The sequence below is a fragment of the Scyliorhinus torazame genome, chromosome 3 (genome assembly GCF_047496885.1).
Source record: "Scyliorhinus torazame isolate Kashiwa2021f chromosome 3, sScyTor2.1, whole genome shotgun sequence".
NCBI lineage: Eukaryota > Metazoa > Chordata > Chondrichthyes > Carcharhiniformes > Scyliorhinidae > Scyliorhinus > Scyliorhinus torazame.
The window spans coordinates 237,906,040-237,923,594 of record NC_092709.1 but is presented as its reverse complement, the minus strand read 5'-3'; the positions used below and the strand labels follow the sequence as shown (position 1 = coordinate 237,923,594).

Genomic DNA, 17,555 nt, shown 5'->3' with positions numbered 1-17,555 from the left:
CCCTGAACTTTTATGCAACGGGGTCATTCCAGGCACCGAGTGGAGACCTGTCCAGCATATCGCAGACATCGGTGCATCGGTGCATCCGGGCAGTGACTGATGCCTTATATGCCATGGCGCACCGCTACATCCGCTTCCCTGTGGACCGGGCCAGCCAAGATGCCCGGGCCGTGGGCTTCTCTGCCGTGGCCGGGTTCCCCATGGTCCAGGGCGCGATTGATGGGATGCACGTCGCCGTGCGGCCACCTGCAGATAACAGGGCCGTGTTCACCAATAGGAATTGGCCTATTCGATGAACGTACAGGTGGTCTGCGACCACCGCATGATGATCCTGCAAGTCTGCGCCCGTTACCCAGGCAGTGTACACGACTCATACGTGTTGTCGCGGTCATCCATCCCCAGCATGTACGAGGGACGCCATCCCCGGCTGAGGGGCTGGTTACTGGGCGACAGGGGCTACCCATTGCGATCATGGCTGATGACGCCTATACGGAGGCCACGCAATGAGGCGGAGAACCACTACAATGATGCCCATGTAGCGACAAGGGGAGTGATAGAGAGGTGCTTTGGCGTGCTGAAGAAGCGTTTCAGGTGCCTGGACCTCTCTGGGGGCGCCCTCCAGTATCGGTCAGATAGGGTCGGCCGCATCATTGTGGTGTGCTGCGTCCTGCACAACATAGCCCAGCAGAGGGGCGATGTGCTGCAGGCAGAGGAGACGGAGTGGAGGAGCAACAGGAAGAGGCGCAGTCCTCCCCAGATGAGGGGAATGGGGGTAATGGTCAGGGCAGACGGGGTAGACACAGGCGGGTGGCTGTCCACCGTTACCGGCTGGCCCAGCGGGCACGGGACAGACTGATAGACGCCCGCTTCACTGACTCGATGGGCGTGGGAATCGGGTAGTATGGCCACAGACCGCACACCATGGCAACAGCCGACCACCCACACCCCCCCACCCATCCACCCACCCAGCACCCTCACCCCCCTCCCCAACCCCACCCACCCCACCCGCATGCACACCACCCCCCCCCCATTGCCGATCCACCTGCGGCACAACGGGCCGGGCTCACACCGTTGCGGGTGGACGCGTGTCTATTACAGGCCATGAAGGATGATGACAACCCGCCCTGCGGTGAGCTCCTGGCTCCACATCGTTGGACTATGTCTGACCCATGGCCACAGTACCACCATCCACCCGGACCATCCCTGCATGCGGCTGTGACACTGCAGCGCACGGTCCCGTCCTCTGCCCGGGGGGGATGTTGATGGCGGCCCAGGGGGAAGGGGGCAGACTCACCTGGGGCTGAGGTAAGACCACCCCTCACACACACACTTGCGCTCAACGTACATGACACCCCCGCACGCTTTGGACAGAGCACAAAGGCAGCTTCTGTAGGTGTAACATTGACTTTAATAACCAAACGGGTTCATGCACGTGCCCTAGCCCCTAAAACTCATCTGTGCCCTGCACCCATGCCAACTTACTCAGTGTCTAATTGTTTGGCCTTACGGGCCCTTTGACTACGTCTACGTGGTTCCCCAGACGGTACAGCAGAACTGGAGGTGGACTCCTGTGATTCCTGCCCTCTGACACTGGATCCCTTTGGCGACCGTTTCCTGGGGGGTCCTGGCCTAGATGGGCCAGGCTGCGGCCCGGGCGACTGGGATGGCGAGCTGCCAGCCTGCCCTGCCCGTTGCCCACCCAATGCACCTGGGACGGAAGGGGGGGAGTCCGAGGTGTCGCGGTGTACCGGGACCTCCTCTACAGGGGGAGCCGGGACGGACCACACCACCTCCTCCTCCCTCGTGGTGCCCTGTCTGTGACAGTGCGACGCCGGCTCGCACATGGCCACTGGCGCCGATGCCCTCAGCGATGGCCTGCAGAGACTGGGCCATGGCCTGCTGAGACAGGGCTATGGTGTTGAGCGCCTCTGCCATCTGGCGCTGGCACTGGCTCATGGCCTCCTGTGAGAGGGCATCCATGTCCTGGGCCACAGACGCCGCCTGCACGGAAAGCCCCAGGCCTCGTAAACCGTTCCCCATGTCTGACACCGTCGCACCCATTGCCTCCACCGCGGACGCCACCCGTGCGGTGTCGGCCTGGGTGGCACGCATGACCGGCACCAGTTCCAGCTCCTGGACGCGGGTGGACTCCTCCACCTGCGACTGCAGCCGCCGCAAGCCGGCCGTCACCCTCTTCGCTCGTCTCCGGGTCGGCGGTTGCATCGGATCTATGTGTGGGTGTGGAAACTCCTGGAACCCGGGATCCATCTGGGCGGCAGATGTTCGCTTGGACTGGGCTGCCCTCCGACCGCCCGGCCCCTCTGCTGCTCCTACCTCCACTTGCTGTACCGGGACGGCTGTGTTGTGCGCACCAGTGAGTGTACCAGACGCCTCATCACTAAAGTGCCCAACCGAGGTGAGTGTTTCTGCGATGGTGGAGGGTGTTGGTGACAGCAGTGGCGTTGTGTCGTGCTCTTCGTCCCACTCTGAGTCCATGGCACTTTGGGGTGGGGGTTCGTCTCCACCCATCCACTCTGAGTCACTGTCCGGTATTTCGTCTTCCTGGGTAGTGCTGTCCCGGGTAGGGGTGTCCTGGGCAGTGCTGTCCCGGGTAGTGGTGTCCTGGGTCGTGGTGTCCTGGGTAGTGGTGTCCTGGGTAGTGGTGTCCTGGGTAGTGCTGTCCCGGGTAGGGGTGTCCTGGGTAGTGCTGTCCCGGGTAGGGGTGTCCTGGATAATGGTGTCCTGGGTAGTGGTGTCCTGGGTAGTGGTGTCCTGGCTCGGATGTGACAGGGGCCTGTGGCTGCCCCCCTCGTCGCTGGGTGGTCGCTCCCGCACGTGACGGGGGTGTCATCTCCCTGTTGCTCCAGGTCTCTCCGTCTCCCGTGGTGTGCGAGGGGCATCCTGCGGGCGTCGCATGCTGGAGGGTCCAGGTCTCTCTGTCTCCCGTAGCCTCCGAGGGGCATCCTGCGGGCGTCGCATGCTGGAGGGTCCGGGTCTCTCTGTCTCCCGTGTCCTCCGAGGGGCATCCTGCAGGCGTCGCATGCTGGAGGGTCTGGGTCTCTCTGTCTCCCGTGGCCTCCGAGGGGCATCCTGCGGGCGTCGCATGCTGGAGGGTCCGGGTCTCTCTGTCTCCCGTGGCCTCGGAGGGGCATCCTGCGGGCGGTCTGCATCTGCGGGGATGGGTGCCTGGACATTTGGTCCTGCGATACACAATGAAGCATGCATGGTTAGAAACGCAGGCAGTGATCAGGTGATATGGGGGAGAGGGATATAGGGGAGGAGATATCCTCTCACAGATATGGGATCGGGCTGTCGGTGGCTCACTTGCTAGTACACCCCCGACCTCTGCATCAGCAACCTCCCGGTCCTCAGGTCCGCCAGCCAGTTCCAGGGCCCTTTCCTCGTGTTCGGTCAGTGGCCTCTCATCAGCGAGGCCTCCTCCAGTCCTCACATGCTCCCTATTGTTGTGTGCGCGCTTCTCCTGTGGGGGTGGGGGGGGGGGGTGGTGGCAGGGGTAAAAGGCAACACTGATAGGCAGGTATATGAATGCACGCCATGGGTTGCGCGTGCATTGCAGAGGTTAAGGTTAGGGCTGGATTCACTTGGGGATATGGGGGATATGGGGGAGGGGGGATATGGGGGTGGGGGGTTATGGGGGAGGGGGATATGGGGGAGGGGGGATATGGGGGAGGCGGGGATATGGGGGAGGGGGGATATGGGGGAGGGGGGATATGGGGGAGGGGGATATGGGGAGGGGGGATATGGGGAGGGGGATATGGGGAGGGGGATATGGGGGAGGGGGGATATGGGGATATGGGGGAGGGGGGATATGGGGAGGGGGGATATGGGGGAGGGTGGAATATGTGGGAGGGGGGCTATTGGGAGGGGGATATGGGGTAGGGGGGATATGGGGTTGGGGGGATATGGGGAGGGGGGATATGGGGGAGGGGGATATGGGGGAGGGGGGATATGGGGGAGGGGGGATATGGGTAGGGGGGATATGGGGAGGGGGATATGGGGGAGGGGGATATGGGGAGGGGGATATGGGGAGGGGGGCATATGGGGGAGGGGGGATATGGGGGAGGGGGGATATGGGGGAAGGGGGATATGGGGGAGGGGGGATATGGGGGAGGGGGAGATATGGAGGAGGCTCACCCTGCCTGCTCTGACGAGGTCGTTCACCTTCTTGTGGCACTGGGTGCCTGTCCGTGGTGTCAGGGCCACAGCGGTGACGGCCTCTGCCACTTCCCTCCACAGACGCCGGCTGTGGCGTGGGGCAACTCTGCGGCCGTGCCCGGGATACAGGGCGTCTCTCCTCTGCTCCACTGCGTCCAGGAGCGCCTCCACATCCCGTGACTCGAACCTCGGGGCTGAGCGGCGGCCAGCCATCCAGTCGGGTGTTCCGGTCGGGTGTTCCAGTCGGGTGGGGGGAGCAGCGCGGCCTTATGAGCCGTGTCGCCGTGCGGCGCGTATGACGCTGCACGGTGTGAACCACTGCGCAAGCGCGGATCCCGTTACGTCGCTGCTAGCCCATTTCGGGCCGGAGACCTTCGACCCATTTTTCCGACGCGTCGCAAGTCGGATTTGCGCCGTTTTTTGCGCCGATCGGCGGACTTTGCACCGATAACGGAGAATTTCGCCCCAGGTTCTAGTTGTCAGACTATGTCCCCTAAATCTTAGATTCTCCCAATCCCCTCTACATATTCCCCTTAATATTGAAATCTTTAATCAAATAATCCTTAGCCTTCTAAATTCCAGGGAATACAACTTGGGTTTGTATAATCTCTTCTCGTAATTTAACCCTTGGAAGCCAAGTATCATCCTAGTAACTCTACATTGCACCCAGGTCAATATAAGGCGGCAGCACAGTGCAGTGGTTAGCATGGCTGCCTCATGGCGCCAAGGTCCCAGGTTTGATCCTGGCTCTGGGTCACTGCCTGTGTGGAGTATGCACATTCTCCCCGTGTTTGCATGGGTTTTGCCCCCGCAACCCAAAGATGTGCAGGGTAGGTGGTTTGGCCACACTAAATTGCCCCTTAATTGGAGAAAAAATGAATTGGGTAATTTAAATTTATATTTTAAAAATATATAAGGTGCGATGCCCAGGACTGATGATCACTGTGCTCTAAGTGTGATATAACCAGGGCTTTGTTTAGCTCGCATAATTTCTACCCATTTGAATTTTGGCCCTCAAGTTGCAAAAGCCTTTTTGATTATTTCCCATACCTGTTCATGACATTTCAATGGTCTCTGTGCCTGGTTCTCCTAGTCTTGTTAAAATCCAAACCTCCAGCTTTTCACCATTTAGAAAATACTCGGATTTATCTTTCGCAAGTCCAAAAAGGATGACCTCAAATTTGCCCATATTAAATCCGCTTACAGTTTAGTCCATTTCTTAATCTCTTTGTAACAAAATCTCTTATATGCTTCCATGATCTCTTTGTATATGTTATGCTTTTATTTAGCAACATAAGCATCATTCTGGTACCTGGTGTGAATGCATCAAATTCCCCTGCCACTTTAACAAGCGTATCAATCTAGTTATTTAAACTTTATTGGGCGTGTAAAAGTTTAAATTCCCAAATCGAATTTTGAACACTAATGAAAACTGATGTCCCATGGCTTATATGGGGAGTGAGGGAGGTAGCAATGATCAGCTTAATGAAGGGAATAGTAATGTTCAGACTTGAGCCCCAGGCTCTGTTGTATTTTTAAAAATAAATTTAGAGTACCCAATTCATTTTTTCAAATTAAGGGGCAATTTAGCTTGGCCAATCCACCTAGCCTGCACATCTTTGGGTTGTGGGGGCGAAACCCACGCAAACACAGGGAGAATGTGAAAACTCCACACGAACAGTGACCCAGAGCCGGGATCGAACCTGGGACCTCGGCGCCGTGAGGCAGCAGGGCTAATCCATTGCGCCACCGTGCTGCCAATGTTGTATTTGTTTTTAAGTGTAGTTTTTTGAAGACCTGATTTAAACAACTCTAAGTAGCTGCTGTTTATGGTCTGGTTTTCAATTTGCAAATGAAAATGCTAAGCAGAAAAAAGCAAATCGAGTAAGCTGACCTCAGCCCTGCCATTCAAAGCGCTACATCTGGATTGCAACGCCATAAAACGTATTTCAAAATGAAAATAATCTTTAATACAGCCTTTAATCAGTTTTATGATCGATTATGCAGTTCTTAAAACATGCTGCCCAAATTAAAGCAAAGGAGGAAGATATTTGCTAAGTCACATCATCAATATGGTCATGTTACTTTGTAAGGCACACTTCTGTTGCCTACCTGCTTTGTTAAAATGTAGCTTTCTTTCTGAGTGTTTAGTAAGTGGTTGGCAATGCTTCGGTTTGGTTGCTTATTATCAGGGAGGCAGTAATCAGTAAAGGTTGCTGCAGATACTCTCTTCCTGTTTGCAGTCTCTGTCATTTTGATCAACAATAAAAAACTAAAATACATAACAAGCATAGTTGTGGAAACAGTTGCATACTAAGACAGGGAGATAATATCTGGTTTACTTTGAACAAATTAGTTTTAAAAATCACAATCCATGTCCATGGCTATTCTGCACAGTTATCTTTTTGTACAATCGTGAAAAAAAAGTTAACTCGTGAGGGCAGGGCAGTGCAGTGAATGGTACATTTTTTTAAAGACATCTAAACTGCCAGTAGGGGTCAGTGTTGGATAGCAAATAGCACAGGAGCACACCAATGTTGTGGACAATGATGAGTAAGAAGTCTTACAACACCAGGTTCAAGCCCAACAGGTTTGTTTCAATGTCACTAGCTTTCGGAGCGCTGCTCCTTCCTCAGGTGAATGCAGCGCTCCGAAAGCTAGTGACATCGAAACAAACCTGTTGGACTTTAACCTGGTGTTGTAAGACTTCTTACTGTGAACAATGATGGCAACCCTATCATTACCTATCTGAAATTAGCCAAGTCACTCCTGGCATGTTGGGGACAAGTTGGGCAATTTAATTTTGTTTGATTCAGAGGTCATTCTGGTGGGGCTGATAGGGTCAAAAATGGGATGAAACCTGAAGCCATTGAGTTTCCACCCCATTCATAAAGTTGCAGGTAATTGCAAGCTGGGGACAAGTGCTCCTTCCTCAAGCTTCAGCTACATTTAAGCAACATAAAAGCAACATACTGCGAATGCTGGAAATCTGAAATAAAAACAAAATTGCTGGAAATACTCAGGCGGTCATCCGTGGAGAAGAAATTGCCCTGGGAATTCATATGATGCATCTGCTTTGACAGAGAGGAAATATATGCCAGATTAGTTTTTATTCAAATTAAAACATAAACATGGATAAATTAGGAAACAATCCCTTCCTCAACACACAAAAATGTGTTCAGTTTTCTTGCTGTTTTACATTTCTTTTGAAAGATATATTATTTTGTTAAAATATTACCAGATGCATACCTGGAGCCTCACAATGCCCTGGACATGCTGGCTGAAAGTCCACTTTCCTGTTAGGAGGGTGATTCAGTTTGGCTTCCTCGGACCCAGGCTCTGCTCCATTTAGTGTTCTAGCAACAGTCACTGAGTCAGTTTTATTCCCTGCTCCTGCCCCGCCACTCCCACCCTCAGCTCCTGACTGTATCATTATCACTACTTCTACTTTAGCCCCACACCCATCTCTTGCTGGTCTCTCTGTTGCTGCCACTGCTTTAGCCGTAGTTGCTGCACTTGTTAAAGCCTCAGTCCTAGTTCTGCCTTCCGCCTCTATTACAGTCACTACTGGAACTCCATTTGATGCAGCTGCATGATTGCATTCTCTCCTGCTTAACTTTTGCCACTTTGTAACAATAGGACTGCTACTGGCGACTGGACTTGGCAGCTCCCATTTCATCCCGTTCCATGTTGTATTGGTTTCGAATAAAGAAGTCGTCAGCTTTCCTCTTTCTGCTACCTGTAAATCAGTAGAGAGAGAGAAAGAGTGTCAAAAGGGAGTGTGGACAGTTCCGATTAACATGGAAAATTATAATTTTAAGAGAAAGTTTATGAAACATTTTGCGAGTTGCAGAAAGACAGGAGTGGTGCACATTGTGATCTCTAACAGAACCATAGATCCTGATGGGTATAACATTAAAGGTACTGGAACAAAGTGTATGGGGGGGATTTTCTGCTCCCATTTTCAGGAAGCAGAATTGGAGGCAGGAGCGGGAGTCCCAAATGCAATTTACACCAGCAAGATCTCCTATTCTGATTGTTTCCACATTCTCCCCCACCCCACCAATGATGATTTGATTGCATTTACATGTAATTATCAGGCCTTTATGCCTGATAGTGACCCCCCCCCCCCCCCCCCATTAGATTGTCCAAAAGGTCTCCCATGACATGCACCTGGTGAGCAGATCCCACCGGAGGCGCACAGGTAAGTACACCCCCAAGGGCCAATGAGTCGAGCCTGGGAGTACCCTCGTACTGCCCCAGTACAATGTAATTTCAGTCCTTCTCTAGTACACCTGGAACGGGAATCACATGAGCAGGACTTTCCTGGAGCTTGAGGCCTGTCCAACTTTAATTCCCAAGTACCATTTTAATCTTCCTTCCCTGTTAGGGGCTGGTTTAGCACAGTGGGCTAAATAGCTGGCATGCAATGCAGAACAACGCCAGTAGTACAAGTTCAATTCCCATACCGGCCTCCCTGAACAGGTGCAGGAATGTGGCGACTAGGGGCTTTTCACAGTGACTTTATTGAAGCCTACTTGTGACAATAAGCTATTATTATTATTGTAAAACTGGCAGGGTCAACATAGAGGGTAGTACATGGGTGTGGGATATCACGTGTCTGCAGGGCATGATGAGTGACCCGAGATAATAAGCAAGGTTAGTGCGGGAGGGAGTGGAGGTGGTAGGGGCAAAGGGGAAGGAAGGATTTGGGTGGTGGAGGTTCAGGATGATCACTGCCAGTGGGGATGAAAGGGTAGGAAATGGATGGCTTAAGGTTCCCTTGGAAACTCCTGCTCCTCCTGCCTCAACCTTGCAAAGAAGATCACAGATTAAAATATGTCCCAGAGCCTCTTCAAGCCTGCTCCTGCTTGCCATACAAAAATGTTATCTTACACAGAGTAAAAGATTTATCCAAATTACTGAGATAAGCATCAGAACCACATACCTGTGAAGCAGCACAAGCAGTAACCAAACAGAGATATACTCACTCTGTCTAACCGCTCAGCAAATGCAAGCTATAACCATGGCAAGTCCCCAACAAGGAGTAATTCTGACTTTGTGTGACGGTGTGAAATGGTCGATATTGATTCATTCATCTGTTACATAGTTCTCTCAATTTTAATTTTTATAGAATTTCCTTAGAATGGAAATCAGGAAAGATGCATAACCAGCAGCTGATTTGATCTTACATTCCCATTTTACATTACCATCCAAAGTCAAAATTCCTCCCATCTTTTGTTCCCTTAAGCATTCCAGCACAAAGGTTTATTTTAATTGCTCCTAGGGGTGACAAAGATCCCTACAGCTCACAACAAATCCTATACAGACATTGTGTAAAATAAAGTGAGACAAATGTCCGGTGGCGGCCATGGAGGAATAGGTCGCACATTTGATAGCTCCTGCCTGTGACAGACTTTTGGACCTTTTTCTCTGGGTTTTTTCTGGATTTTATTGGATGAATCGGTGGAGAGTGAGACAGTGAGGAGAAATCCCCCTCCAGTGTATGGAGAATTGGACCAGAAGTGGCCGTGTAAGAAGACAATGTTCTACAAGAAAGACGGGGGCAGATCTGGCAACGCGGGAAAGCATAGCCGAGAAGCAGGGCCGCGGGGAGACGGCACAGTGGTCAACGGAGCAGCTGGTGAAGGTTTTTGAAGATTGCTTCACCAAGCTTAAGAAGGACACACTGGACCTGATCAAGGCTTCGATTGATCAGGTTGTGCAGAATCAAGAAATCCGCGGACTTGCGATTCAGGAGGTGGAGAAAAAGGTGTCCGAGCATGAGGAATACTTAACCTTGCTGGAGACCAAGGTGGAGATGATGAATGACCGCCAGAAAAGAATGCAGGAGAAGCTGGACGACTTGGAGAACAGTTCCAGGAGGCAGAACCTGAGAATCGTTGGCCTCCCTGAGGGCAGCGAGGGATCGGATGCGAGAGCCTATGTGACGAACACGCTGGAGAAGTTGATGGGGGCTGAGGTGTTTCCTCGGCCCCTGGAAGTGGATAGAGCACACAGAGCCCTCGCGAAGAAGCCCCGAGCGAACGTGCCGCCGAGGACGATGGTGGTACGTATGCACCAATTCCTGGACAAGGAACATGTTCTGTGGTGAGCCAAAAAAGAATGGAGCAGCACGTGGGAGAATTATGAGCTGCGCATTTATCAAGACCTGGGCGCGGATTTGGCCAAGAGGCGAGCCGGGTTTAATCGGGCAAAATCGGCACTCTTTAAGAAGAGGGTGAAGTTCGGGATGTTGTACCCAGCGCATCTGTGGATCACATATGAGGACCAGGAATTTTACTTCGAAACACCAGACGATGCAATGTCTTTCATGAGGGAAAAAAGACTGGGGGCGAAATTCTCCCGAAACGGCGCGATGTCCGCCGACTGGCGCCCAAAACAGCGCCAATCAGACGGACATCGCGCCGCCCCAAAGGTGTGGAATGCTCCGCATCTTTGGGGGCCGAGCCCCAACATTGAGAGGCAAGGCCGACGCCGGAGGAATTTCCGCCCCGCCAGCTGGCGGAAACGGCCTTTGTTGCCCCGCCAGCTGGCGCGGAAAGGACATCCCCGGGCGGCGCATGCGCGGGAGCGTCAGCGGCCGCTGACAGTTTCCCACGCATGCGCAGTGGAGGGAGTCTCTTCCGCCTCCGCCATGATGGAGACCGTGGCGGAGGCGGAAGGGAAAGAGTGCCCCCACGGCACAGGCCCGCCCGCGGATCGGTGGGCCCCGATCGCGGGCAAGGCCACCGTAGGGGCACCCCCCCGGGGCCAGATCACCCCGCGCCCCCCCCCCCCCCAGGGCTCCGGAGCCCGCCCACGCCACCTTGTCCCGCTGTTCAAAAGGTGATTTAATCCACGCCGGCGGGACAGGCAATTTATCGGCGGGACTTCGGCCCATCCGGGCCGTAGAATCCAGCGGGGGGCCCGCCAACCGGCGTGGCCCGATTCCCGCCCCCGCCGAATATCCGGTACCGGAGACTTTGGCAACAGGCGGGGGCGGGATTCACGGCAGCCCCCGGCGATTCGCCAACCCGGTGGGGGGTCGGAGAATGACGCCCTGGATGTGAACTAAAGTCACAGAATCGCAATGGCGATTTGCTGACAATCACTTTTGTGCTGGTTTGAATAAGTAGCGTTGTCTGCAATAAGAGGCTGTTTTGGTAGCGAAAGTTAACTTTGTCTTACTGGGAGCTGGGTGGAGGAGGGGGGTTTCTGTGGTTGTTTTTTCTGTGGTTGTTTTTCCACTGTTCTTTCTGCTGTTTGTGTACTGGGGAATGTGATGCTTTGAATATGTATGTTCGAGTGGGGGGGAGAAGTGAGAGAACAATGGGGAGACAGTCTGTTTGGTGCCATGGGTGGGAGCTGTCAGGTTAGCTAGGTCAGCTCACTCACGGAAGCACAGTGGGGAGGGGGGGGGGGGCGGGGTGAGCAGGTGATAAGCTTGAGCTCGATATGGGAGGTTGGGTTTCTGGTGCTGTTACCAGGGAGGAGGGGGGGGGGCTGCTTTGCCGACAGGGGAGGCAAATGGGAGGTCGGAGACGGAGGATGCCCGAGGGGGGGCTCGAGGAGGCTGGGGACGTGAGCTGGAGGCTGGCCTAAAAAGGGTGATGGCTAGTCGGCAGGTGGGGTGGCAGGATGTCCCTCGAATAGGCTGATTACATGGAACGTTAGAGGGCTGAACGAGCCGGTCAAGAGGGCTCGCGTGTTCGTGCATTTGAGGGGGCTGAAGGCGGACGTGGCAATGTTACAAGAGACACACCTAAAGGCTATAGACCAGACTAGATTGAGAAAGGGGTGGGTTGGCCAAGTATTCCACTCAGGGCTGGACTCAAAGACCAGGGGGGGTAGCGATTTTGATTAATAAACGAGTGGCATTCGAGGCAGGGAGAATTGTGTCAGACACGGGGGGTAGGTACATAATGATGAGTGGGAAGCTGGAGGAGGTGCAGGTGGTACTCGTGAACGTATATGCTCTGAATTGAGACGATGTGGAATTTATGAGGCGGGTGTTAGGTAAGATCCCAGACTTGATCATATATAACTTGATCATGGGGGAGATTTTAACACAGTCATTGATCCGGAATTGGACCGGTCAAAGTCAAGGACAGGAGGGTGCCAGCCGCAGCAAAGGAATTGAAGGGGTTTATGGAACAGATGGGGGGAGTAGACTCGTGGAGCTTTGCACGGCCACGGGCGAAGGAGTTTTCTTTTTTCTCACATGTTCACAAGGTGTACTCTCGTATCGACTTTTTTGTTCTGAGCAGGGTTCTAACAGCGGGGGGTGGTGGATACTGAGTACACGGCAATCGCAGAGTCGGATCATGCCCCTCATTGGGTGGATCTACGGGTTAGCTTGGAGAGAGGACAACGCCCGCTGTGGAGGCTGGGTGTGGGGTTGTTACCAGATGAAGCCGTCTGTGGGCGGGTGAACAAATCCATCCAGAACTACCTGGAAACAAATGATACGGGGGAGGTCTCTGCAGCAACGGTTTGGGAAGCTTTGAAGGCAGTGGTCAGAGAGAAATAATCACGATACGGGCCCACAGAGAAATGGTGGAACGGGCTGAGAGGGATAGATTAGTGGAGGAGATACTCCAGGTGGACAGGAGATACCCGGAGGCCTCAGATGCAGGGCTACTGAAGGAGCGGCGGAGGTTACAGGTGGAGTTTGGGCTGTTGACTACAGGGAAGGCGGTGGAACAGCTGAGGAAGGCAAGACAGGCGATCTATGGTTATGGAGGAAAGGCAAGCAGAATGTTAACACACCAGCTCAGAAAAAGGGAGGTGGCCAGGGAGATAGGGAGAGTAAAGAGTAGAGGTGGGATCACAGTTCTGGACCCAGTGGGGGTGAATGAGGTGTTTAAGGACTTTTACAGCAAATTATATCAGTCGGAACCCCAGCTGGGGTGGAGGGATGAGGCCGTTTTGGGGTCAGTTAAGGTTCCCGAGGGTGGATGAGGATCTGGTGGAAGGGCTGGGAGCCCCAATTGAAATTGAGGAAATAATGGAGGGGCTGGAGGACATGCAGTTGGGCAAGGCCCCGGGGCCTGACGGCTACCCGGTGGAATTCTATAAGAAGTTTTCGGAGATATTGAGCCCACTGCTGGTGAGGACATTTAATGAAGCAAGAGGGAAGGGAGTCCTCCCCCCAACAATGTTGCAGGCCTCAATTTCATTGATCCTGAAACGGGAGAAGGATCCGGAGCAATGCAGGTCATACAGGCCAATTTCTTCACTGAATGTGGATGCCAAACTGTTGGCTAAGATACCAGCCACAAGGATAGAGGATTGTGTCCTGGGGTGATAGGGGAAGACAGGATTTATAAAGGGCAGGCAACTCAAGGTCAATGTTCGAAGTCTTCTAAATGTTATTATGATGCCCTCAGAAGTAGAGGAGATGGAAGTGGTGGTCGCGATGGATGCGGTAAAGACTTTTGATCGGGTGGAGTGGGATTACCTGTTGGAGGTGCTGGGAAGGTTTGGGTTTGGTGAAGGCTTCATTGACTGGGTACGGTGCTCTTTCAGGCACCAGTAGCGAGTGTGCATACGAACGGGTTGAGGTCGGGTGTTTTAAAATACACCGAGGGACGAGAGAAGGGTGTCCTCTCTCCCCGCTACTGTTTGCTCTGGCCATAGAGCCATTGGCCATGGCGTTAAGAGTCTCCAGGAACTGGAAGAGGCTGGTTCGGGGGGATGGAGCACCGTGTCTCGCTTTACGCAGGTGACCTGCTCTTGTATATTTCAGACCCGTTGGAGGGGATGAGGGAAGTTATGCGGATCCTAGGGGAATTTGGTAATTTTTCATGGTATAAATGGAACGTGGGGAAAAGTGAGATGTTTGTGATACAGGCGAGAGGACAGGAGAAGAGGCTGGGAGAGCTGCCGCTTAGAATGGTAGCAAGGAGCTTCCAATATCTGGGAATCCAGGTTGCTCGGGGATGGGAGGCACTGCACAAGTTAAACCTATCCCTGCTCGTAGAACAAATGAAAGAGGACTTTAAGATATGGGACATGCTCCCGCTATCACTGGCAGGGAGGGTACAGACTGTGAAAATGACGGTTCTCCCCAGATTTCTGTTTGTCTATCAGTGCCTCCCCAGCTTCATCCCGAGGGCCTTTTTTAAATGGGTAAATAAGGTTATTTTGGGCTTTGTATGGGCAGGTAAAACTCTGCGAGTGAAGAAAGTGTTGCTGGAACACAGTCGGGGGGAGGTTGGGTTGGCGCTGCCGAACTTTTGTAATTACTACTGGGCGGCAAATATAGCCATGATTAGGAAGTGGGTAGTGGAGGGGGTCAGTGTGGGAGCGAATGGAGGCGGAGAGATGTAAAGTTTGGGAGCACAGATAACGGCACCTCTTCCGATCCTGCCGGCCCGATACTCCACATGTTCGGTAGTGGTGGTGGCTCTGAGAATGTGGGCGCAGTGGAGGAGTTATAAGAGAGTGGAGAGAGCATCAGTTAGGACCCTGATTTATAATCATCATCAGTTTGTACTATCAATTACTACAAAGACGAGAGTAGTGAATAATCAAGGCTTTATTGAGCAAAGATGTGTGGCCTCCTGTAGCTGCTGCCAGAATGGGAGCAGCTCCGGTGTGCACACACATTTATACGCCGCCTACTGGGCGGAGCCAGCAGGCAGGGATTTACCCATGTACCTCTAGTACAGGAGCCTTACCGTACTACATCTAATATAGTTAGTGGTGACTACCACACTGGGTAGACTGGATGGTGGGTTCCGGAGATGGCAAAGGGCATGAATTAGGAGGATGGGGGATCTATTCATGGACGGGAGCTTCCCCAGCTTGAAAGCCTTGGAGGATAAATTTGAATTGCCAGCAGGGAATGGATTTAGGTATTTGCAGGTACGAGACTTCTTGAGAAGGCAGGTTCCGGCCTTCCCGTTGCTGCCGCCACGGGGCATACAGGACAGAGTAGTCTCCAGTACATGGGTGGGAGAGGGGAAGGTATCAGATATCTACCAGGATCTTTTGGAATCAGAGGAAACTCCGGTTGAGAAGCGTAAGGGCAAGTGGGAAGACGAGCTAGGGGGAGAGATAGAGGTGGGTTTGTGGGCAGATGCCCTAAGCAGAGTTAATACATCCTCATCATGTGCCAGGCTTAGCCTGATACAGTTCAAGGTAGTCCACTGGGCACACATGATGGTGGCCCGGATGAGCAAGTTTTTGGGGGTAGAGGACAGGTGTGCGAGGTGTGCGGGAAGCCCAGCAAATCATGTCCACGTGTTTTGGGCATGCCCGCGGTTTAGAGGGTTTTGGTAGGGTTTCGTTGGGGTGATGTTAACGGTACTCAAAACACGGGCGATGCCGAGTCCAGAGGTGGCGATCTTTGGAGTGCCAGAAGAGCCGGGAGTTCAGGGGGCGAAAGAAGCCGATGTCTTGGCCTTTGCCTCCCTGGCAGCCCGGAGATGGATCTTATTAATGTGGAGGGACTTGAAGCCCCCGAGTGTAGAGACCTGGGTTAGTGACATGGCTGGGTTTCTCAGTCTTGAGAAAATAAAGTTTGCCTTAAGAGGGTCAATGTTAGGGTTCACCCGGAGGTGGCAGCCGTTCGCCAACTTTCTCGGGGAAAATTAAAATGTTGGCAGAATCAGAATGCCAAAGGGGGAGCCAGACTTGTCTCATGGTTGGGCTGTGTGAAGATTGTGATGGGGGTGGAAATGTTTATTGTACCATGTTTATGTCACTGTTATTGTTATTACTATAAAAATTACAAATACCCTAATAAAAATATTTAATTTTTAAAAAAAATTTGAAACAACCCAATGGATTTCTAATAACCTGAATGAAGGTAGTGCATCTGCTTCAATACTCAAGGAGGCATCAAGTGGTGGAAATACTTTTGATATTTATCCAATACAACGCCATATGCCATAACTGAAGACCGCCATTTGCTGACGAAAAAGAACAGATTTACTTAATCTGCCATTATTTCAACTAATTACATAATTATGCGGTCACGGAATTGCAACAGGTACTTTACCAGTAGGAAAAGTTGAGAAGGCTGATTTCCATGCCTCATTGATTGCAACTGGGCAATGCCTAACATTACTTAACAGTCTTAAACTGCACCCTGACTAACTCTTTTCCTTAAAAAAGCCATTGCTGCAGTCTACCAGAAGGTGGGGAGCTGAGCAAACAATATTGCAAAATAGCCTGCTCAGTCTGAGTTCAAATAGCTATATCTATTGAAGGAAAGGAAGTGTACAGAAACTATTCTAAATCTGACAGAGTTCACCGGTGATTTTGTGAAGGTGAATAACCCTACAGCTGAGTGCAAATGGGGACGGGCTATCAGAAATGTAAGTACCGCTCTCTGTAAATCAGGAGCAAATGGAGATTATGTACTGAAGGAGTGAACAAGAATCCAAAATCACTTAAGCTGATAATACCAAACTTCCAAGACTTTGAATAGAATGAATTAAATGGAGAAAAAATGTTTTTTCATTCATTCATGGGATGTGGGCATCGCTGGCTAGTTCAGCATTTATTGCCATAAGACCATAAGTCATTGAAGCAGAATTAGGCACTCGGCCCATTGAATCTACTCCGCCATTCAATCATGGCTGATATGTTTTTCATCCCCATTCTCCTGCTTTCTCCCCATACCACTTGATCCCCTTATTAATCAAGAACCTATCTATCGCTGCCTTAAAGACACTCAGTGACTTGGCCTCCACAGCCTCCTGCAGCAAGGGTTGCACAGATTCAACACCCTCTGGCTGAAGAAATTCCTCCTTATCTCTGTTTTAAAGGTCTGAGGCTGTACCCTCTGGTTCCAGTTTTTCCTAGTAGTGGAAACATCCTCTCCACGTTCACTCTATCTAGGCCTCTCAGTATTCTGTAAGTTTCAATGAGATCCCCCCTCATCCTTCTAAACTCAAACAAGTACAGACCCAGAGTCCTCAACCACTCCTCATATGACAAGTGCTTCATTCTAGGGACCATTCTTGTGAACCTCCTCTGGACTCTTTCCAAGGCCAGCATATCCTTCCTTAGATACGGGGCCCAAAACGGCTCACAATATTCCAAATGGGGTCTGACCAGAGCCTTATATAACCTCAACAGTGCACCCCTGCTCTTGTATTCTAGCCCTCTCGACATGAATGCTAACATTGTATTTGCCTTCCTAACTGCCAACTGAACCTACATGTTAACCGTAAGAGAATCCTGAACTAGGATTCCTAAGTCTCTTTGTGCTTCTGATTTACAAATCCTTTTCCCAATTAGAAAATAGTCTATAAATATTCTTCCTACCAAAGTGCACAACCTCACACTTTTCCACTTTGTATTCCATCTGCCATTTCTTTGCCCGCTCTCCTAGCTTGTCCAGGTCCTTCTGCAACATATCT

General features: G+C 52.0%; 1 protein-coding gene across 1 annotated transcript in view; it reads right to left on the bottom strand.

Annotated features, from left to right (window-relative positions):
• Window positions 1–17,555, bottom strand: part of LOC140409414 (cell division cycle protein 20 homolog) — a 147,376-nt gene that overhangs the window by 89,699 nt on the left and 40,122 nt on the right. Inside the window, exons 3-4 of the mRNA XM_072497853.1 lie at window positions 7,426–7,915; window positions 6,289–6,422 (exon numbers count right to left, since the gene is read on the bottom strand). Of these exons, the coding sequence (XP_072353954.1) occupies window positions 6,289–6,422; window positions 7,426–7,915 (624 nt within the window). The remainder of the gene's footprint in view (window positions 1–6,288; window positions 6,423–7,425; window positions 7,916–17,555) is intronic.